At 44.0% G+C, this 23,814-nt stretch overlaps 1 protein-coding gene across 6 annotated transcripts in view; it reads left to right on the plus strand.

Annotated features, from left to right (window-relative positions):
• The window catches only part of OSMR (oncostatin M receptor), a 56,058-nt gene extending 32,607 nt beyond the window's left edge, over nt 1-23,451 (plus strand). For 5 of the 6 annotated variants that reach the window (XM_028492865.1, XM_028492866.1, XM_055086528.1 and 2 more), the window contains 14 exons: nt 734-1,009; nt 2,332-2,461; nt 3,011-3,162; nt 5,678-5,820; nt 6,134-6,287; nt 9,076-9,152; nt 10,260-10,482; nt 13,183-13,362; nt 14,436-14,540; nt 16,021-16,197; nt 16,819-16,986; nt 20,254-20,335; nt 21,362-21,434; nt 21,769-23,451. In XM_028492865.1, coding sequence (XP_028348666.1) covers nt 734-1,009; nt 2,332-2,461; nt 3,011-3,162; nt 5,678-5,820; nt 6,134-6,287; nt 9,076-9,152; nt 10,260-10,482; nt 13,183-13,362; nt 14,436-14,540; nt 16,021-16,197; nt 16,819-16,986; nt 20,254-20,335; nt 21,362-21,434; nt 21,769-22,344 — 2,516 coding nt within the window. In that variant the 3' untranslated portion in view covers nt 22,345-23,451. The remainder of the gene's footprint in view (nt 1-733; nt 1,010-2,331; nt 2,462-3,010; nt 3,163-5,677; nt 5,821-6,133; nt 6,288-9,075; nt 9,153-10,259; nt 10,483-13,182; nt 13,363-14,435; nt 14,541-16,020; nt 16,198-16,818; nt 16,987-20,253; nt 20,336-21,361; nt 21,435-21,768) is intronic. The other variant, XM_007108197.4, reaches the window with a different exon arrangement.
• The last annotated feature ends 363 nt before the right edge of the window (nt 23,452-23,814 follow it).

Genomic DNA, 23,814 nt, shown 5'->3' on the forward strand with positions numbered 1-23,814 from the left:
GGGTGATTGACAGCTGAGCGATGGGCACAGGCAGGTCCTGGGGGAGGCTGGCTGTGGAGGAGCGGGTGGAGAGGAGGCTGGAGGGAGGCATGGAGGACGGTGAGTTTGCCTAAAATGGCAGAAACTTGAGGATTCTTATGTGCTGATGGGCCACACAGAAGGAAGATGGAAGTGAAAGGAGCTCTTTGGGTGACTGGCATCTGAGAAGGTGGAAGAGGAGTGATCTAAAGGACAATTTAGAGATTATGAGGGACACATGGCTTGGGAGCTGGGCAGACCTGGTGGGTGTGGATGTGGCTTTGCCACTTGCTGGGTGAGTGAACTTGGGCTCAGTCCTGCCCATCCCATTGCTGTAAGGTGGTAAGGATGACAAGAGAGAATATACATAAGCACTTAACACAGGGCCTCCCACATGGCTGGGATTAGTACAAAGCAGCTACTGCTGTCCTAATAACCTATAAGCAGGAATAACACGATCATCCACAGAGCGACAGTCATGGTGCAGTCTCCGTAGTAAGAACAAGAGCGGTGGTATTATCGTAACAGTAGGAGTGATGGTACAGGGGATTGTTTTGCACACACCAAAGTTTATAGATTTGCTGTAGAAATTTTAGGTTCCTGTTTTCTCCAGGAGGCAGAAAAAGCTAAAGTTATCTGTTGAGAGTGAGGCAGGAGGGGGCTGGTTTGACTTTTGAGTCCAAGTCTAACTGAGCTGTCTTCTTTTATCTTACAGCACAGAATTTGCTTGGACATGATCCATTGTTTGTTTTCCCTAAAGATAAGCTGGTGGAAGAAGGCTCCAATGTCACCATTTGTTACGTTTCTAGGATCCATCAAGATAACATATCCTGTTATTTGGAAGGTGTACAGATACATGGAGAACAGCTTGATCGAAGTGTGACTGCATTCGAGTTGAAGAACGTGTCTTTCATTAGGAAAAAAGGGACAAATGTCTTCTGTAAGATGGAGCAGGGAGGTGTTTTGGGAGGCATCGTTCTCTTTGTCTCAAGTGAGTGTACACATCTCTGTGCCCCCCTCCCATTTCCTGTGGAATAGATCAAATTTCCTTTCCCAGAAGACAAGGAAACATTTCCACTCTTGGCCTCAATTTTCTTTTGTTTCCCAAGTCTTCTAGGAGAGACTCTGGCAAAGACAGTCTGCAATACTTGTCGGATTTCCTGTTGTTTTCTTGAGTTTACTGACAGTTTTATTCCTAGGAACCAAGAGCGTTCGGGAGAAAGTTCAGGTCATGACCTGGACCACGGGGAAGATGTCCTGCTTTGTGTTAGCCATGCTGGAATGGCTGCAGGCTGGGAGAGGGAGGAGAGGGGCTGCAGGTTGGATGGCCCTAGAGGGACAGCCGAGGTGGTGGCCAGAAGACCCAGGTTTGACTCTTCTTCCCACGACTGGGAGTGCCTTCTTGGCCAAGTTTCCCAGCCTCTGCAGCTCAGTGTCCTCCTTTGTGAATGGGCCCAGTAATGGCTGTTGTGAGGGTTACTGCATATGGCCAGGGCCCCGCCCCGGTACGGTGGCCGCACGCAGTAGGACTTCCGCAGATGAGGCCACTGCTGTTCTTAACTGGTTGCGGAGGTGTCAGGTACCTCCATGGGTGACGGCGAGGGGAGAGAAGGCAGCGTTTCACTTTCCCTGTAGGTCTCAGTGTGCTCACCCAGTGGCCTCCCTTCCCCTGCACAGTGGGGCGGTATCTGCAACTCCTCCCTCCCTGCTTCCCCTGCCAAATGCTGTTTCTGGTCTCCCGGACGCTTGGTCACCCGTGCCTCTTGGCGTGGCCTCCAAGAACTGTGGTGCTTCGGGGACTTGGCGGTGCTGCCCGTACATTTCTTGGAACGCTCAGCCTCCAGCTGCTGAGTTTAGCAGGGTCCCCAGATCTGGCTTCCTGGCATCCCAAGCACAGCCCAGGTTCCCTGGAAGCCAGGGCATCTACAATGAAACACCAAGCAATGCTGACCCCATTCATTAACTGTTCTGTTCACTCTGTCTGCATGTAGCAATACTGTTGAATGCTGCTAGCAGGCACTGGGGCTCCAACTTTCATCAGGTAGACAGAGTGCAGACCACATGCAGTACACGGCCGCCATCCTCGGTGATACCCCAGCAAAGCACCAGGGAAGGAAGGAGTAGGGGCCAAGATGAGGTACCCGCAGTGTGCCTTTCTGGAGCTGCTGATGCGTTGGCCCCCATTGAAGTAATCTTTTCATTGTTCAGCGCAACTCTGTGGCCTCAGACCCCAAAGAGAGCTTTCCATTTCACTTGTCTTTCAATAAACAGCTTCAGCTAGGTCTTTCATCTGTTTTTTCCTTGTACGGACAGAAGTGCTTCAAGAGCCCAAGGACTTTTCTTGTGAAACCCAGGACCTCAAGACTTTGACCTGTACTTGGGATCCCGGGAGCGACACTGGCTTGACTAAACAGCCTTCCCAAAGCTATACTTTATTTGAATCGTAAGTGAGCTTTGGTTACATTAGTGATGGATTCTTCCTTGTTTAAGGTACTTGTGACAATGTTACAGAAAATTTGAACGAATATTTTCAAACCACCTGCCAGGGTCAGGAAGAAATCTTTAAGTGGTCTCAGGTATACAATACTTTCTACCTGAGTTTTGTTAAAGGACAACGTAGCATAAAAATGATAAGAAAGGCCGTTAATGGGGAATCTTGATATGAAAATAGTTCCATGTGGTGATCTAGGTCTACCTAATTTCTACCTTTTTAACAGTATCCAAAGTAAACTAAGGAAAGTTTTCACCACTCAAGAGGAGAAGTCAGCAACTCATCATTACACGTTTAACCACATAGGTCAAATTTTTTGAAACAATATTTTCGTCATTGGTATTTGTTGGTGACGGATCGATGCTGTTGTGTGGAACATAGTTTGAAAGCCACTGAGTGTGTCTCAGGGATACTCAGTGGATTCAGGGATACACATCTGCGTTGACAAAAATGTAAACCCTGAAATTGTTGTGTGGTGTTTTGTTTTTTTTTTCCTTTAAGATTTTCCGGAAAAAGGACACTTTGTAAACACAGAAACTGGTGTAATTGGCAAGTAGCTCAAGACTCACAAGAAACGTATAACTTCACACTCCTGGCTGAAAACTACTTAAGAAAAAGAAGTGTCAGTATTCTTTTTAACCTGACCCAACGAGGTGAGACTTGAGTGTAGCCCACTGTGGTCACAAGCATATCTTTGTTTGACACACTGTGCGATCAAGTAAATGTGCCGTAGATTTTCACCTAATTCACATCCTAAGTGACGGTTTTAGTTTATAACTTGTTTGTGCCACACTTCTCTTCATGGGTGCGTGCATGACCTGTGGTCCCCATTATTTGTTTATTTTGATAATGTAATAAACACCAACGAGCTTACCTCAAGTTCAAAATAGAAAGCTGACAATAACTTACTTCATCTCCCATCCCACAGACCCCCACCCTGCTCCTTCCACTAAGATAACAGATTTAAATCATGTGTGTGCATGTGTATGTATTCTCATTTTCTTATGAAATCCCCCAAATACTGTTTTTATTTTGTTTTCATGTATATGAGACATCGAGCTGTATGTGATAATGCTAGTAATTGCTTTTATACAATATTAAATTGCTAATATTTACCCATATTAGTGAGTGTCGCTGTAGTCCATTTTCACTGCTGTAGAGTATTTCGTTGCGTAAATATACAGTGTTTTTATTCATGCGTCTCTTTTGGTGGATTTTCAGATTGTCTCAAGGTTTATGCTCTTGGATACAGTGTTAATAAGAGCATTTTGATGTACGTATCCAGTACACACCTAGAGTTGTAGTTGTTTTCCTTGAGTATATACCTACATACCTAAGAATGGAATTGGTGAGGACTCAGAAAACATGAATGTTCTTCCACTTACAAGATAATGCCAAATTCGCTTCCAAAGTGGTGGTACCAATATATTCTCTCCAAGTTGGTTTTGTCACCCTTTGCATTTTTGTCAGTTGAATGGATGTTAAGTGGTATTTTGCAATGGTTTTGATCTGCACAACCCTGAAGTTGAATATCTCTCTCTATGTTTTGACCACACCCCTGCCTCTTTTATGAAATGCAGCATCTTTAAACATGTTGTTCATTTTTTCTGGAATTCTCGTACTTCTCCTTTGCCTTCTTAATTCTACACCTCATTTCGATTTCAACTTAATGATCACTTCATTCACCTAATTACAGGGTGCCACCAATGTAGCAGGCACTGGGCATCCAGCAGTGAACAGAGTTGAGTAACTGCCCCTAATGTGTGCACATGCTAGTGTGTGTTTGGAGAGAGGGTTGAGAGTGGGGCATGGAGACACACAGTAAATGTGTAAACAAGTTAATAACATAATTTCAAGCATTGCTAAGTCCTGGAAAGAAGACAAAATTCAGGTGAGGGGTAGAGAATGCCTGGGGTGCTGCTTCAGTTGGGATGAGGGCACTGAAGGACAAGGAGGCAGAAAACATCTAGAGCGTTTGGAGCAAAAGAACAGGATTTGAAAAGGCCTTGAGGTGGGAACATGCTCTGGGTATTTCAGGCAGGGAAGAATGTCCTTGTGTCTTTCCCGTGAGAGAAAGGAGATTGGAGTGGTAGGCAGTGGCCAGGTCACACAGCAACTGTGGAAGTGCGTAAGGTGGAGGTTTTTTCTATTTCAGATATTCTATTTTTCGGTTCTAAAATTTCCATTTAATTCTTTTTAAAAAAAAATAGTTTCTGTTTCTCTGCTGAGAAGTGTTTTCCTTCTATTCATTTCAGATGCAGTTACCTTTTTTTAAAAAAATAAATTTATTTATTTTTGGCTGCGTTGGGTTTTCATTGCTGCGCGCGGGCTTTTCTCTAGCTGCGGCGAGCGGGGGCTCCTCTTCGTTGCGGTGCACGGGCTTCTCATGGCGGTGGCTTCTCTTGTTGCGGAGCACGGGCTGTAGGCTTGTGGGCTTCAGTAGTTGTGGCACATGGGCTTCAGCAGTTGTGGCTTGTGGGCTCTAGAGCGCAGGCTCAGTAGTTGTGGGGCACGGGCTTAGTTAGCTGCTCCACGGCATGTGGGATCTTCCTGGACCAGAGCTCGAACCCATGTCCCCTGCATTGGCAGGTGGATTCCTAACCACTGCGCCACCAGGGAAGTCCCTGGATGCATTTACTTTTACCTCATGGATCTGTTTTAAACTCTTTATCTAACTGTAGCATTCCAAGGGAGTCATCCTGAGGCATGGGTCATCTCAAAGTTGACATCTGCTGATTGTCTTTTTCCCCAAAAATTGTTGACATTTTCTCTTTTTTGGTTTTGTTTTGTATGTCTAATAATTTTGGATTGTATCCTTGACACTGTTAATGTTACTTTGGTTAGACTCTGGGTTCTGTTATATTCTCTTTGATGGGCCACTTCTCCAAGTTTTGACTCTCCTCTACATTCTTGCCTGCTTTTGTTTAACTTTAAGAGTCCTCAGTTTCTTTTTATATTTGTTCAAAGTTTCTAATATAATCCGTGAGAGAAAAGGCTATACTTGGCTTACTCCATCTTGGCTGCAAGTCTGGTTTTGTTTGCCATTTTCTCAGAAATAAACAAAAATGCTTATTGAACAAATCAATGTAAAAATGAACTGCCTATTTACCAGTCTTTTTGGATCTGTGCTTGAATTTTTTTCATTTTTTTTTTTTTTTTTTTTTGCAGTTCATCCAATGACTCCCTATAACTTATTCCCTAAAAATGTTGGTGCCACAAATGCCACCATGACCTGGAAGGTACACTCCATTGGAAATAATTCCACACTTTTGTGTCAGCTTGAACTCCTCACTGAAGAAAAAGTGATACAAGTAAGTGTTTAACTTTCTATTTTCAAAAATTTCTTTGTATCTAAACAGAGAGACTGGTGAGTGAAATCTCTTTAAACTCTTATTTCTATGTGTGTTCGAATGATATGGGTCATCTGTTTAAAAGGTCCAGGAAATTAATCATAAACTTTTAGAGTTTAGAGATTTTTTTTTCTCAAAGAAGAACTAGTCTTACTCCAAATCAAGTCTTACTCTGTGTGTGATTTGGCTTTGCAATGAAGTATATTCACCAATACTTCTGTCTTCTCCTCCCCACCCACCTTTTTTTTTTTTTTTTTTTTTTTTTTAAATTAAGCAACACAATGTTTCCATCAAGGTGAATGGTGAGTACCTCTTAAGTGAACTGGAGCCTGACACAGAATATGTGGCCCGAGTTCGCTGTGCTTATACCAAGCACTTCTGGAAATGGAGTGAATTCATTAGTCAAAAATTCAACACAGCTGAAGCTGGTAAGTTCGGCTTCCTGACATTCCAAGGATCTAAAGTGACTGACAGGAGATGGGTGGGCTTCCCTGAGAACTTTTGTTTGTACCAAAAACTCAGGGGAAAGTATAACAACAGAGGCTTGGTACCATCTTTTAAAGAAAACAACAATAAAAAACTAAATTAAATGCCTAATGAAATGTGAGTGGGAAGATATCTACCTCAGACATTTGCCATCTGAGTTATTTCTACTGAACATTTTCTCTCTGATCTTCAATTTGCCAAAATGGTTTCTAAGCTAAAGGTGTTGCTGGATTCCCGTTGGATCTGGGGCTATGTAAATTAGTACAGACTTTTAATTCAGGACTGGGGACAAACAGCAGGGTTTGTGCTGAGGAAAGCACTGATCTCATACTAAGCAGCCTCGGGCTGTGTTTGGAAATGTAATGGTATTTGGAAACTTAATCATCACTGTTAAGTCGATCGTTCCCGTGACAACAAACTGGGAGCCTTCTTATCATGCTTTCAGGGGTCGTTTCCTCAGTAATGACTGAACAGAGACTTTTTTCCCCAAATAACTATGTCTTAGACCTCAAATAAACCTCAGGAGATGAGATGGCCCAGCCTTGCTTTCACCTCCTTCCAATCCCAGATGATAAAGTCTTACTGTTGTCCACTTTACACATGAAACAACTTGGGCCCCTAAACTGGGGAGACATGCCTGGTTTGCAGAGTTAATGAAGGGCAGAGACGTGGCAACAGTAACCAGGTCAGTTACCGTTTATCTAGTGTTTAGTATGTGCCAGACACAGCTGCAAGTGCTTGCAATGTTTTCCCCTCAAATCCTCCCAGCGTGCAGTAGGTCCTGTCATTATCCTCACTTGATAGATGAGGCCGTGGAGGCACAGGGAGGATGAGGAGTTTAACTGGCCGTGCTAGCAAGGGACTGAGCTGTGACTGCAGCTCAGGCCCAGGCTGGCTGTCTCCAGAGCTCCACCCTGACCTGACCCAGACTGGCATCTGCATGGTCTGCCTCTCGGGGGTGTCATTACAGCCTGGAGATCTTGTTGATTCAAGTCCTGGCTATTTTGCTGCCTAAGGAAGGATTATATATATTTATTTTATTCCATCTTATTATTTGTGTTTGTAAGCTGGTGAGTTCTTTCTGTTTCAGCCTGGAGGGAACATTTTAAAGCAGTGACTCTGACTGGCGGGCTGGCGAGGGCAGTGCATGAAAACCCACACCCAGGGCTGGTCACCAGAGGTGCTCAGCACGCCTCCTCCCCTTGTCAGCCCCCCCCACCCCCACTCCCCTCCAAGACTCCAGTCATTTTTCGTAGGGGTGTAGTCCCCTCCAGAGCCCTGTTCCTGATGGTAATTTGGTTTATTCCTCAGTTGTGTTTCATTAAAGAATTTTTACTTTATTAATACGGCATTGCTTTGGGATTTTTTTGCAAATTTATTCCAACATTGTACCTAAAATTTAGTGCAATGAAAAATAACAGAAAGATGGCATTTTTAGTAAATAGTTTCTATAGTATCATAAACCTGAAAAATACTTAACTTTGCTTTTGATGATGACAAGAAAATGAGATGAATCTACTGATGGTGAATCCATAGATTTATTTTTTCACCTTGGATAACACTTCGCTTAATGCTGGCAAAGTCAATGTTTATGTGTATTATAATCCTACTTAAGCAGAATCATGGTGAGCAGAGCTAAATGACACCATGGGAGAAATTATATTGACATAAAGATGGAGCACCATCGACTGTGCTGCAATTCTCTTTTCTTGCAGGTCGTAATGTACAAACCAGCTGAAGATTCTGCATTGAGCTTGGGGTCTCTCATTGAGTATTTCAATATGTTTTTGATTTAATGCTGGCTTCTCCGACGGCTTGTTGAGAAAATTGAAATCGGCCTCTAATAGATTTTAAAAATATATGGTCACCTTTATGTTGAGTAGAAAGTGTCAGCAACTAAGGGGGAAAAAAAAGGACTTTCTTAAATTTCAATGATTGGGGACTGTAAACTAAATTTTTATGAAACAGAGAACTAAATTTCTATGTGTTATGTTGCAAAACAATGCTTCTTGCACAGAGATGTGTTGAAGCAAATCATAAATCACTGGTCCTACAGTTTACTGGCAAGAAAGACAAGGAAGCAAGCTCTTCTAGAACAGAGTGGGGAGAGGCATGCCAGGGGGAGGCGTGCAGCCAGTGCCCTGAGGGTCCACATGCAGGCAGCTGGTCCAGGCCAGGAGCTTGGGGGGTGGGCGTGCATGGGGAGGAGGGTGACAAGGAAGGGGTCCCAGGCTCTGACTCCAGCGACAGGCCAGCCTGTGTGCAGTTAGGAACTCGGGGAAGAGTGCAGCCTTCCCCTGGGGCTCTCCACTTGAGTGTGTCCATTGCAACCATTGCAAGTGGGGCAAGGAAATAGCAACAGTCTGCTGCTCCTAGAAATTCCAAGTATGGGAAATTTACCTAATTAACCTCCTAGAATTGGACTGACAAAGGATTCCAGAATTCCTTGGTGGCTTCCAGAAGCTCTGAGACTTGAGTTCACAAAGGCCCCATGTGATGTCCCATTCAGATGTAGCAGCCCTTTTGTAAAGCACCTACTGTGTGCCCCTAGTGAGGCGAGACCAGTATGGCCGCGGCCAAGTGGGTAGAAGTCACAGAGAGTGAAAAAGCGAGAAGCAGGCTCAGGCAGGACAGGCCGTGGTCACTTTTGTTGACGAAACTAGAGAAAGGTTGAATGTATTGTTGTACGTGCATATTGTGACCCTAGAGCTTTTCTTTGGTTAATTTCAGCTCCCTCAGAGGCTCCCGATGTCTGGAGAAACATGAAGATGGTGTCGGGACATCCTACTGTGAGTTTGTTCTGGAAGGTGAGATGCAGACGTTCAAAGAGACAGATTTTTGCTTGGCAGTTATCTCTCACTGAAACTAGACATTGGTGCAGTCTTCTGATTGGGAGGGCTCTTAACATGAATCCAGTAGAATTTGTTACCCAGTGGAGGAATCCCCAGCTCCACATCCATGTCCCCAACGCTGGACCAGTAACTCCTTTCTCAGCAGCCTGTTGCACAGGTGGCCAGTTCTGATTGTTAGAACTGCATCTCCTAACTTCTCCTCAGGCCTGCCCCTAACATCTGCAGGGCCCAGTTCATGAGTATAAGTGGAGAAATATATACCGTAATTAAAAGTTATAAATATTTAAATATTCAGAGTATTTATATTTAAAATTTATAAGTCAAGCTAAAACACTGCAATATAAAATTAATCTTGTCCTTCTATCTTAACTGACATGGCTTCATGACAACGTGGAAGGCCTGGTTTGCGTTAAGAGCTCTCAGATTCCTCAGTGTTTGATGCTAAAGCATGCCCATGCTGAGGGAGCTGGCCCCCGGCCACAGGCCACCCCACTCTTTTTCCCATCTCCACTCCGGTCCTCCCCACCAGGGAGGACCCCCACGCACACACATGTGGACGTGCCAGTCTGTACGTCCAGGTTTTGTCCACACCCCAAGCTAACAGTTGCCCCATCCCTATCTCAGGTCTGGGGGTGCACACACCAGGGGCACTGTCTGTCCTAGGGAAGGTAGGCCGGAGGTTCAGGCCCCTCCCGTCTGGGTCTACTCCTGTCTTTCCCACTCCATACTCACTGAGTTTGTTTTAATCCAGGCTAAAGAGTCCCCCTTTCTCTCTATTCCTGACTTGGTCACTCCTCTCTGGACACAATATACTCTTGAGCTCTCCCCCAAATGATCCTATTCTCTGTCAATTTTAGTTAGAATAGAATGTCTAATTTCAAGCTTGGTTTAGAAGGTTATTTTCTCTCTTAAGCTGTTTTAATTTGCCCGGTGTGTGTGTGTGTGTGTGTGTGTGTGTGCGTGTGTGTGTTCAATCAAGGGACAGAAAAGATGAAAAAGAAATTAAGCAAACTCTTTTCAGAGGAAAGCTCATTTTGAAATGATTGTCAATATTTTTTTCAGCCACTATCAAAAGTGCATGCCAACGGGAAGATCCTATTCTATAATGTAACTGTCGAAAATCTAGACAAGCCATCCAGGTTAGAGGTCCTCTCCATCCCTGCTCCCGCCAGAAGCACAGAACTAACCCTCGATCAGTGTTCTTACCAAATCCATGTCACAGCTCACAACAGCGTGGGCCCTTCTCCTGCCTCCGTAATTGTTGTTTCTGGAGACCCTGGAAACGGTGAGTGTTTTAGGTTTTGCTTTTCTTCTCTAGAAAAATGTTGACGGTGTTATTAGGCAGAGATGGATAAATCAGAAAGACAGTAATTTGGGGAGACAAAAGATCTAGCTGCCAAACACTGTCCGTCATTTTGTTTGGGTTCAGGCATGTCAGCGGGTTTCTGGCGCAGTCCTCCTTTGTGTGGGAAGACGATTTCAGCCATAGCTCAGGGATTCTTCCAGCAACTTGGGAAACTGTCTCAAATTTACTCAAATAAATGCAACACCAACAAGCAGTCCCAGCTGAGAGTTAGAGCTGGTATGAAAGTGCTTTGTGGCTTATGAAATATGAGGTGTGTTTATTATATGGCAGAATGAATATTTTGTCAGTCTTGGCCAACTATAAAGAGCCCATGAACATTTCTGGACATCATGAGGAGAGCTAGCATCATCTTTCGAGAAGGGCTTTGCCAAAGCTGTGGAATAAAATGGTGATAACTGGCTAAACCCTTAGCCTGTGAGAGACCAAACAAGGTGGAAATGACCTTACATGTACAATTAATAATGGTGTAAATTTCCTTCTTGGGAGAGCTGTGAAAAGAGGTTGGCTACACTAAGCAGTACACGCCCCCAGCAGTACACACTCTGAGACACTGCACACTTGGACATGAGCCAACAGACATCCTAAGGTCATTCATGAACCTTGCAATAAGGTCACCCTTCAGTTACTGCTATAAAAATTTTCAGACCCTGCTTGTAGGGTTATGTCACGTTGCTTTATACCTATCATTCATATTAGGCTTAAATTTAGGTTAAGTGGGCTAGATTAGAGGGTGTTATTATTTTGTTTTATTTATTTTGTTTAAGAACTATCCAGTATGTCAAGTAAGAAAAAGAAATTGGGATTGTGCCACGGGAGAAAAACTAAGGAGTTACTTAACATAATCTTTGCTTGTCAAGAACTGTATTAGAGAAGGAAGTGAATAGTTGTATTCTGTCTTTATTAGGGCCAGAACGGGAAAGGTGGGCATTTCATTCACCCTGGGGGAGCTGATAGATTAAAAAAAAAAACACTGCCTCCAATGAGGCTCAGCTCAAACAACTCTGCTAAACACTATTATCTGTGGGTTCCTACCATACCTTCCTTCCCCATGCCCTGCCTTTAGAAACCATTCCTTCCCCTTGTGAGGCCCTATCCAGCTTTCCTGATGTGGTCCACATTCTTAAGTCTCTAGAGTGGATAAAAGCACTGATGTGCTATGAGACAGACCAAGGAGGTTTAGCCAATTCACACTAGAGTGTGAATGACTGAAGAAGAAAAAAATAGATTCCCTTTCTCTTTCCCTCTACCTCCACTCCTCAAAACATATTTGCAATTTTAAAGAAGCAGCTTAGTAAGAGTCATGCTTCTAAGTTTGGGGTGAAATTTTAGTCAGTGTGAATAAGTGAAGTAGAAAATGTCAGTTTTAATATGAAAGAGATTTGTCTCTCTGATGAAGGAAGACAGAGAAGCCATGTGGGTAGGATAGGCACAGGCCTTCTTGGGGAACCTCTTGCCTCATACCTGGGGCTGCACATTCCTTTCGGTGTTCCCAGCTGGGTGAGAATTTGGTGCCCTAGAAAATGTAATAGCACCCTGCTTTCGCATCAGTGTTCAGCTGTAATTAGAATTGCCAGATAAAAGATGCCCAGTTAAATATGAATTGTAGAGAAGCAACAAGTACATTTTGAGTGTTAAGTCTGTCCCAGGTAACATCTGTGCCACACTGGCTGCCTCTCTGAAGAGCTGCTTGCAGGTCCACCCCTCGATCAGAGTCTGCCTTCACTCGAGTGACCACCAGGGACCACTGCCCTCTGAACAGTGGCAGGCTGTGGAGTCAGCCTCGGAAATAGGAGAAATTCTCATCCCTCAATATCTAGGCTGACCCGCTTGAAATCAGTAGAACTGTAGTCCATTGAGACCATATCACCTTTTTTCCAATTGTCAGACCTTAGGAAAACTACCCTGGTGCTAAAATACGTTGAGGTGGTATCCTAGGTCATAAGTAGTGTGCACATCCGTTCATAATCTGGCTTAGTACATACCTGAATTATTCTTTCCTTTTTTCTCCACACTCACCTCAGTTTCTGCCCCTAACATCTAGGAGACAGTAGTTAGTTCTGGGGCAGCCAGCATTATGTGGGACAATTAAGCCAAATTATTCATTCATTCAACAGATGATTTTTGAAAGCAGATCAAGTACCAGACACAGTTCTAGGTTAAGGGTCAACAACTTTTTCGGTTAAAGGGGCAGAGAGTAAATGTTTTAGGCATTGTAGGCCAGACAGTCTCCAATCTATATCCTGTATTCTTTGTTTGTTTTTAAAAACTCTTTAAAAATCTTAAAACCAGTCTTAGCTTAAGGGTCATATACAAACAAGCTTCCAAGGCTGGATTTGTCCTGCTGGCGGTGGTTTGCTGATCCCTGTTTTAGGGGCTGACGTCCCTTTGGGTCTCAGAAGATCAGGACAAGGGGCATCTGAAGGGCAGGTGTGAATATTTGTTGGGAGTGAGAGGCAGAAAAACATCCCTCCTGCCCTAACCCAAGCCCCGTAGCAATTGCAGAGGTAGGGCTCTTACCTGCTAGATACACTGCACGTTCAAGTTTATTTTCTTCTTTAGATATTTTTGCAAAATGTATGATTAATTAAATCTGAAGCATTGCCCTCTTTGTATATACAGAAGAGGTTGAAAAAGGAAGAGTTAATGGCACAGAGGATGGATTTTCTGTGTCTTGGAAACCCCAGTCCGGAGATGCCACAGGCTATGTTGTGGAGTGGTGTGATGGTCCCCAGGACCTGCCCTGTGTTCTCCAGTGGAAAAACCTAGGCCCCAATACCACAAGCACAGTCATTAGCTCGGGTAAGAAGAACCTTCTGTATTACTCTGCTGCTCCATTCACCCGGCAGCAACTTCAACAGGGATTTCTGGATCATCTCAGATACTTTGTGCTCAACTGATAACTACAAATCCAGCGTGGGTCTTGGAGTTCAAATTTTGCAATGATGGGGTCTAAGTTTTGACCTTTATATCTACTTTTACAGAGACTATCTGGAGCGAAGGCTGGAATAGGTAGGTGTTCATGAGGTTCATGAATTTGTTCAGCAGTGAGTCAGCAGTCTCAAAGGAATGGCAAAGGGACATTATAGCAGTTGTCCTGAGAGCTTTTACAAAAGCAAAGAAGTGTGTGGATTTGGGAGACATAGGAGTAGAGCTAATGGGAGTCGATTATCAACTTCAGTTTCAATGGAAAATATAGAACTTGGTCTCTTTCTTCCCACACTGGATTTGTCATTTCGAGATTACTAGTGCAGCGGTTAAAGGAGCCTAGGTTTGTGGCTTGATTGGGGTGGGGGGGGCGGGGGGGGGGGTTGGTGGCGCCATCTGCTGGGCTCAAGATAAAGATGTGGGAATTGTCCGGGTCCAGAGGGTGATTGATTGATGAGACTCCAGGAGGGCATTTGGTGGCTGGTGGGGAGTGAGGAAGGGAGTCTTCCCTTGGCTTGAGCAGTGTCAGTGGCATGGTTCAGAGGTGTGGGGTGAGGGGAAAGTGAGGTACTGGAAGCAAATCTTCCAGACGCTTGCCCTTCATGGGCAGAGAGAAGGCCAGTCGCTGGCAGGGGATTTGGAGTCAAAGGAGAGTTTTACATGGTTTTATGTGTCTGGTTGAATTCTGCGCCCAGTTGCATGCACGTGGATCAGGGCATGTTTGCGAGCTCTTGATCAAGAGGACGATGTAGAGGACAGTCGCCCAGACTTCGTCGGAAATGCTGGAGGATTCAGGGGAAGGAGGGAAGATGGTGGAGATGAAGGGCAGAAACCCCGAGGAAGAAATTCTTAAGGGGACACAAATCCATTTTTCATTCTTCTTCTTTTCAGAAGTAAAGAGAATGGCATCCTGTGTTATTGAAAATCTGTTGACTTTTCTTCTCTAGGTGCTTTTAGACCAGGGGTTCGATACAACTTCAGAATTTATGGAATTTCTACCAAAAGGATGGCTCATTTATTAGAGAAAAAAGCAGGATACTTGGAGGAACTGGGTAAGTTTAAAGCATTTAATGTGTCCATTGTTCAGAACAATCCAGAAACTCTTCACTTTGGGTTTAGAAAGATTACAGCACCTTTCCTAATTTTCAGTGTCCTGTTTGTTTATTCTGGCAATGGGGTTTTTTAAAAAGTTATTTTTTAATCATACAAATATAAAACATTTTCATTAAAGACAATTTATAAGATGTTATGCAAAAGAAGACAAAATCATTGCTAATTTTACCACCCAAGGGCAGATATCCAGAGTTAATATTTTATGTGTATCCTTTCTCAGTACAGATATACACTTTTAAATAAAAATGGCATCTTTTTTATTACTACTCTATGCAGTTTTATAAAGTGCTTTTTGACTCATGTCACTAAGTAATATTTAACTCTATCATTTTTTAGTACTGCAAAGTGCCTCATGGTTTGCATATGTCAAATCACCTGTCATTGGACTTTTAGGATGATTACAAAAATATTTCTCAATTAAAAACTATAAAATTCACCTTCAGTTATCTTGCAGTCTCAAATACTCAATCCCTCTCTTCTTTCTTGGCCAAATCTCTTATGCCCTATCTGACTCACCATCATTTTAGCTGAATCTTTGTCCATTGCTCTGATAATGGTTTTTCAACAAAGTCCCGGAAGTAGAATATTCGAGCCAAAAGGTTTGAACTTCTTAAATACAATTTTACAATTTTTAAGACTTTAGGTAGATATTGTGAAATCGCTGCCCGCCCCCGAAATTGTACCATGATCCCACTGGCAGTGTGGGGGAGTTTTGATCCTCCCATGTGGTTGCTAATTCACCTTCTCGGCATCCAGGGTCTCACACCCACTGGAAGCTGGGCACCTGTGTCCTTGATTGCCTCTCACCAATCAGACCAGCTCTTGGGGTTCTCCGTTGGGTGGGAGCTGCCCCAGACAGGCAGGAGGGGTGTGTTGTGTGTTTTGGCGGACATAGGCCAGGTGCGCACCAGCGTATGTGCTGAAACAGGCTCTCAGGGAAGCCTCAGAATAAACGCTTTCCGACTCTCCCTGTGACACTTGGACAATTGTGCATTGCTACCGCCTGGGAACTAGAGTTCTTCAAAGTTGCCCATACCTCTTCAAACATAACCCTTCCTCCTGCTCCCTTCCTCCCTACTTCAGTTCATCCTCCCAAACACTGTTGAGAATTCAGACTCAGAATGAAGTCTGGGAAAGCCTTTCTTTTATGCTGTGACCTTGCCAAGTTACTGAGTCTCTCTGGGCATCCATTTCTACATCTGAGAGAGAGAGGTAAGGCTTGAACAAGATGATTGCTCAACTCCTTTCTAGCTCTCACGAACTAAGTCAGGGCGTACATCCTCTAGAGAAAAAGATGAGACTCCTTCACTTGGCACACGCGCCTACAGAGTGGGCCGTGGTTCTGCTTTCAGTTTACACCAGTGCACTGAGACTCTTTCCAAATCGTAAATCTTACATTATCCCAACTTCCTTTCGTAGCTCCTTCAGACAACCCTCAAGTGGTCATGAGTAACTTGACCTCTCACTCTTTCACTCTGAGTTGGAAGGATTATTCCACTGAATCCCAACCTGGCTTTATACAAGGATACCATGTCTACCTGAAACCCAAGGCAGGGGAGCAGTGCCACCAGGCGTTTGAAAAGACAGTTCTTCCAGGTGACTTTTTTTTTTTTTTTTTGTCTGTTTACCGTTTCAGGGTCTCATTATTTGAAATCATTGGAAAGGCTGCCGGCCGTCTCTGACTGTGGCCAGGCTGAATTCTGTGCATTCCGCTTTTATGATGGAATGGTATTCTTAAACAAATTAGTAGGGTGGGCAAGACAATGGGGGCCAGGATTTTAACTTACTTAAAAACAATATGGCCCAGTATTTTTAGAAGCACCTGAAATACCCTCAGCTCCTTAAGAAAACCTACCACTTAGGAAACGTTCTTGCTAACCTCATTTTCTTTTTTTCTTTGACTTCATTAAAGTTTATTAAAATGTATATCTAAGTAGCACTGGCAGGCTCTTACTCTCATTGGCAGGTTTGAGTGCTTCCCTGGATCAGGAACATCCCTTGTTTAGTGGGGTGCTTGCTTTGCTTGCCGTCTCCCGAATATTTTACCAGTGTCCCCAGTGTGATGAAATTATTATTTCATTTTTGGTTGGTTTAGAAATGTTGGCAGTGCCAAGTCAACAAGACTATTAGTGCCCCACTGTCTCACAAGATCTTTATCATGCTCCTGATAGTTTTTTCTTCTTGAAAAAAAAAATTTTTTTTTTTTTAAACCCACAGAGGATTCAGTATGTTGCAAATACACAATTGACAACCCGGAACAAAAGACATTTGTTGTGGAAAACCTACAGCCAGAATCCGTCTATGAGTTTTTCGTCACTCCTTACACAAGTGTTGGCGAGGGTCCCCTGGATGCCTTCACAAAGGTCACAACTCCGGATGAATACTGTGAGTTTTTCCAAATCAAAACTCTTAGCAGTTCCTGGGAAACTGACAAATGACACACACATGGCCATGGGTTTTGTCTAGATCGGGAATTTTTAAACCTTTCTTCTCTTTCTTTCTGTGTCTGTCTCTTTCTTTCTCTAGAGGAAACTCACCAAAAAAAAAAAAAAAAAAAAAAAGGGAAATGTTATGAAGAATCCCACTACATAAAATAGATAAGAGTGAAGCTAATCCAACTGATCTATGACCTGGAACCTTCCTCTTGCCTCTCTCTGGCCCCTGAGGCACTTCTCTGGAACTCAGTCCCAGAATAGTTTGAAAATCACTGATGGCATATTTTAGTGTTGACTTGGGAAGAGCCTTATGAGTTCTGTCTGGAGAGGGGTGGGGATGTTCTTCTCAGCAGAACTGCTCTCTGCAGCCAGCCTTCTGGCTGGTTTCTCTCAGTGGCAAATTACCGGCTTCCTGACCTTGCCTCTCTGGGGGTACTAGAAGGTGCGGTGGGGCAAGCAGTGTTGGTTCACGAACCCGGTGTTTGCAGATTTGATGGGGAAAGGGTGAGATAAAGAGAGCCATCCTTTCAAAATGCATTTGGCTTGAAAGATGGAGAAAGAAGAGGAAGGGAGAAGAATGGCAGGGTTACTGGTAAATAAGATCCTGCTGGTAAATCCTGCCCTCCAACAAAGAGGAAGGTGGTGGGAGAAAACAGATACTGACGGAGGAAGCGGGGAAAGTAGGTAGCAGATAGGGCATCATAGGAGGTCCACGCTGGAAAGGACCTCTCAAGATACTCCTCCATGAAAAACAAATAGGCTAAAATATCTGCCTGAGTTGCCAAGTAGCGGAAGGTGGGGCTCTGGGGATGGGGTGGGCTCGTCAGGTAGAACCAGTGGCCCTGGCTGCCTGACCGGTGATGAGGATTCCCATGACCACAGTGGCAGGTTGGGGCTGAAACAAGGCCCCAGGTCTCTAAGCCAAAGGCCAACTCTCACAGTCAGGTTAAGATTTCAGTCAACAACTCACATTACTTGAGCATGCTTGCCATTTTAGAGTTAATTTTAAATTTATTTTCAGGCTATTTTTCTTCCAGCTTCAGTATTTACTTGGCTGGTAGAGGTGTGTGTATGAGTATGTGTAAGACACACAAACACATATAATACATATGATTATCTTTATCTCAAGTATATTTTCTAGATTTCATTTACCTCCCTTACTCATGAGAAACCTCCTTAGCCTTGGCTGTGGCTCGATTATATTATTATGAAAAAGTAAACTAAATTGCTGCATAATTGCAGCAGTGAGAATGACAGTCCACAGTTACAAAAATAGTATGGAGGACTCACAAATGCAATGGTGAGTGACAGAAGCCGGGCCCCGCTCTTGCTGCACAATTCCACACATAGAGTATAGACAGAGGCAAATGCTGTTTATGTGGTTGAAAGGCAGGATAGTGGTTACCCTGGGAGGGGAAGATGCCTGGATGGGGACACTGGGGGACTCTCAGGGGAGCTGGTAACGTTCTTTTTCTTGATCTGGGTACTGGTTACGTGGGTATGTTCAGTTTGTGAAAACTCATTGAGCTGTACACTTAGGAGCACTTTTCTGTATGCACATGTTATACTTCAACAAAGTTTAGCAAAGCCTGTCTGAAGTTTGGAAACTACTATGGGTAGCTCCCCAGGCTTCTCAGATACATTACAAATTCGTAATTTAACCAAATTTTAAAACCAATTGTAGTCATCGAAAGTACTGCTCTTGAGAGCAAGGTGGTTTTTTTTTTTAAACATATGTGTACTGATTTATTTATTTTCATTTATTTATTTTTGGCTGTGTTAGGTCTTCGTTGCTGCATGCAGGCTTTCTCTAGTTGTGGCGAGCAGGGGCTACTCTTCGCTGCAGTGTGCGGGCTTCTCATTGCAGTAGCTTCTCTCGTTGTGGAGCGCAGGCTCTAGGTGCACAGTCTTCAGTAGTTGTGGCACGTGGGCTCAGAAGTTGTGGCACACGGGCTCTAGAGTGCAGGCTCAGTAGCTGTGGTGCACGGGCTTAGTTGCTCCACGGCATGTGGGATCTTCCCAGACTCGAATCCGTGTCCTCTGCACTGGCAGGTGGATTCTTAACCACTGCGCCACCAGGGAAGTCCGAGAGCAAGGTTTTCTTTAGTGGTGTCAGGAGGAGTTTCTTTCGCCTTACCTGGTGTCAGGGATAATTTTAGGCCAGTTGTTGAGGTGCTTTCTCTGCCACCCTCTTACCTTCCCACGTCCTTTTCTCCAGAGCCCTGTGCTTCCTCAGAGCACTGGGTTGGGCCTGCCCTCCCTGACAAAACTCCAGCGTTTTCCACCAGCACCACAAGTCAGGCCCCATTCCTGCAGGACAGCGGGGGAGGGGGATGAGGAGGGCAGGGAGGCAAAGGGACTGGACAGGAATATATCTACATGTGAATGACTGTCAGCCTCCAAACCCCTTCGTGCAATTTGCTTTTATAAAAGAGGATGTTTACCAACCCAGATGAACTATTCTTTGGTGGATTTGCAAGCAGTGAGACCAGGAAGATGGGCATTTATGAAAATGAAGTACAGGTTGACATATCTGAGAAATAAAAATAGAATAATTATCCCGGGTGATGACTTAGGTAATTTTCTCAGAGCCTAACTAGAAGGGGTGCATTCGTCAATTTTTGACGTGTAATAAAATACCTCAAAATCTCAATGGCATACAAAAACAAATCTCTTTTTTGATGCTCCTGGCTTGGCTGATGTAGGCTGGGCCAGGTGGGACTCCAAGCTTCAGGCAGGTTTGTTCCATGTGGCTTCCCCCTGAGGCTTAGGCTGAAGGGACAGTGGCTCTGAGGGACCAACTCTTCTCAGAGTGGGTCACAGGAACACAAGAGAGCAAGCCAACTACAAGCACACTGAATGCAGCTACCAACCAGCATGACCACTACTCACCTCCCATTGGCCAAACCAAGTCACGTGGCTGAGCCCCCAAGTCAAGGGTGTGGAGTATAATTCTCATACAGGGAGGGAGTAAAGAATGGGGAGTAATGATCCAGTCTGTCAGGAGAGGTAATGAGTTTGAGGCACAAGTGTTGAGGGCAAATGGTTCCCTGTGTTGGCTGGTTGGTCTCACTGCCCTGCCCCCCAGCAGTCAGACAGAACTCATATTGAATCTTGCACAAATGGAGTTTGGAGGAATAAAAGACATGTAAAACTATTTTTATTCCTTTGAGGGAAAAGCAGTCATTAAAAATATCCCTTTCTTTTTCCTCTCCAGCCCATATACTGATACGCATCATCCTGCCCATGGTTTTCTGCGTTTTGATCGTCATGATAATTTGCTACTTAAAAAGTCAGTGGTAAGTGTGCGGGGAAGGTTTTATCCAAGAAGGAGTCAAAGCAAAATCTAGAAAGGAGACAGAAGTCACACCTGATAATATGAGGAAAAGTGCTGAAAAGGAAAGAACAAAGGAGGATTTGGTGGAAATATGATAAGTTTTAAACAATCTTGTTTATCAAAAGATAAGCTATAAATCAATACATAAGGAAACCAGACTTCCTTGGTGGCGCAGTGGTTAAGAATCCGCCTGCCAATGCAGGGGACATGGGTTCGAGCCCTGGTCCAGGAAGATCCCACATGCCGCGCCGCAACTACTGAGCCTGCGCTCTAGAGCCCGTGAGCCACAACTACTGAGCCTGGTCTGCCACAACTACTGAAGCCTGCGCACCCTAGAGCCCATGTGCCACAACTACTGAGCCTGTGCTCTAGAGCCCGCCACAACTACTAAGCCTGTGCTCTAGAGCCCACGAGCCACAACTACTGAGCCTGCGCACCCTAGAGCCCACATGCCGCAACTACTGGAGACCTTGTGCTCTAGGGCCTGCGTGCCACAACTACTGAGCCTGCGTGCTGCAACTACTGAAGCCTGCGCACCTAGAGCCCGTGCTCTGCAGCAAGAGATGCCACTACAATGAGAAGCCCACGCGCCTCAACTAGAGATAGGCCGCGCACAGCAACAAAGACCCAACGCAGCCAAAAATAATAATAAGGAAACCAACTATTTTAAAATGTTGCAAAATTTGTTCAATAGCAATAACTAATATTTATATTTCACTTACCGTGTACTTGGAAGTGTTCTAAGTGCTTTATATATAACAATTCATTTAATGCTTCCAACACCACCATCACCACCGTAATGATCTCCATTGAACCAGTAAGGAAATTAAAGCATAGAAGGGTTAAAAAGCTTGCTTAAGGTTACAGTGTTAATTGAGTGACTGATGATAGAGCACGGATTAGAACCCAGGAATCTGACTCCAGGGTTCTCACTCTTAACCATTCCACTATATGGCAAAATTCAGTCTAATTTTCACTGTTTTTCTAGGCTGAAGGAGAAGTGTTATCCTGACATTCCAGACCCTTACAAGAGCAGTGTCCTGTCATTAATAAAATCCAAGGTAAATGCTGGGAAATTGTATGCCTACTCATATGCTTGTTAAAGACCAATCCAGGGCTGGGGCTATAATAATCACACGCTCCTAGACCTTCTCAGGAAGATGTCACAAAGGAAAAGCCTCTTCTGCTCCCATAGCCATGAAAGGGTTGAACGCAACTTTGATTTCTTCTGTCGGGATATCTTTTGGTTTTCAACATCACCTCTAGTTAACTTGTGACCAGGATAAAACAAAAAAAAAAATTGAAGCTCTAAGTGCGTTTCACATACTTTATACACTGTGATATACACACACACACACACACGTTATCTTTGCACATTTTCTGTTTCTGTTCCAGGAGAATCCTCATCTAACAATAATGAATGTCAACGACTGTGTTCCAGATGCTATTGAAGTTATAAACAAGCCGGAAGGGAGTAAGATACAGTTCTTAGGCACTAGGAAGTCACTCACAGAAACTGAATTTACTAAGCCTGCCTACCTTTACCTCCTTCCGACGGAGAAGAACTACTCTGGCCCTGGACCTTGCATCTGTTTTGAGAACTTCACCTATAATCAGGCAGCTTCTGACTTTGCTTCTTGTGGACATTTCCCAGTAACCCCTCAAGCCCCACCACCTCAGCTGGGACCATTGACTTCACCTGAAAATTTACTGAAGGCACTGGAACAAAACTACATGAATTCCCTGGGAGAAATCCCAGCCGGAGAAGCTAATTTGAATTATGTGTCCCAGCTGGCTTCACCCACCTCTGGAGACAAGGACAGCCTGCCAACAAATCCACCAGAGCCAGCACTCTGTTCAGAGTATAAAATGCAAATGGCCATACCCCTGGGTCTTGCCTCCGCTCCCCCACGTGAGAACAGCAGCCTCTCCTCCACTACCCTTTTAGGTCAAGGTGAACACTGCAGCTAAGCAGTGTACCCATTTCATATCCTTATGCTACCCAGACCCTAGGAGAAGCATAGCCGGCACCATTCCATCACCAGATACCTCGGGGCTTAATCTCAGTGAGCTATCATCACCATTGTCAGATCTGATTTATATAATCTTGCTAGGTTTTGAAGGTCAGAAGCTATGAAACTTATTCACATTCATACTTGGAGCAGGCTCACTGTAGAAATGGGAGGATCATGGGAACAGTCTTACCTTGCTGCTGCGTGTTCCACGTTCACCTTTATAACAGCAGACTTGGCACTTGACATAGGGATAGACCCCATCCACTCAGTACCGGACAGGTCCTTGAAGTTCAGTTTTTAGTAAGAAAGTATTTCCATTAAGTTTTACCCCACATTTAGTATCTTAAGAGTAAAGGAACTAGATTTCAGGCTTTAAAAAAGGCTACAGAAGAAGATTCGTTACTGGAGCATAAATTGTCAATGTTAATTTATTCTGGGTGTGTTTAATGAGGAAGTCACAGATATCTGAGACCAAAACAGATTTTAGACTTGCCTTGAAGTGATGATAATTTGTAGTTCACTGATGTAGTAAAATGAACTCTTCCTATTAGATAAGGTCTAACAGACATGCGAATGAATCGATGAGATCCCCACAACTGTCCTTCTGGTTAGTTTACCAGGGTTAAAGAGTGGGACTGGCATGGAACCCCTGCCTCAGTGTCAAGATTATAGCACTCCTACTTAGTAGGCACGTCTTCTACCACAATTTTTGATGACTACCTCAGAACAGATAAAAGGAAAATGTCATTAATTCCATTCACATTTATGGTTCCTTTTTTTTTCAAGAACTCATATATAAATGACCTATTTTCAGTAAGCATCTTTTGGACTCTGCAGTAGGTTGTCTGGGTCAAGATAATGCCTTCACTGTCTCCTTATATTCCTATTATGCTAACATAATAAAGTGAAACCTCATTGTTGAACATCATTTAGATATAACTGCAAAAGGCTAAATGGAGTGGGAACTCCTGTAGTGGCTCAGCAGCAGCTTTGTCTCTTTGAACCAATATATGCAAAGCACATTCCTGGTACATAGCAGGTGTTCAATCATACTAGAGTTCCTTTCTCTTCTTTCTGCCCGACAACCCTTAATGTTTACTTATCACACTTCTAAACAAGCACAATTAGGGGCTCCTTTTTCTTTGTTGTGGTGGAGATGACGCTGCCTGTGCTTCTGGTACCGAATGCCCTGCACTGTGCCATTCCACACTATGAAGAATGAGAGAGAAGGAGCCACAGCTGAAAGGAAGATGGCTGTCAACTGACCTAAATATACACAAACCCGGACTTCTGTTCAGGCTTTTCAACTTTTTCCTTCCATATAACTAAGCCTTTGGCTGAATAACGGGCTATGTACACCTAACATAGTACAAACGAGTATCTTAAGAGTTCTGAGAAGACTCTGGGGCCAGTATTGTTATCATTT

This window comes from Physeter macrocephalus, chromosome 8 (assembly GCF_002837175.3).
Source record: "Physeter macrocephalus isolate SW-GA chromosome 8, ASM283717v5, whole genome shotgun sequence".
NCBI classification, from domain to species: domain Eukaryota; kingdom Metazoa; phylum Chordata; class Mammalia; order Artiodactyla; family Physeteridae; genus Physeter; species Physeter macrocephalus.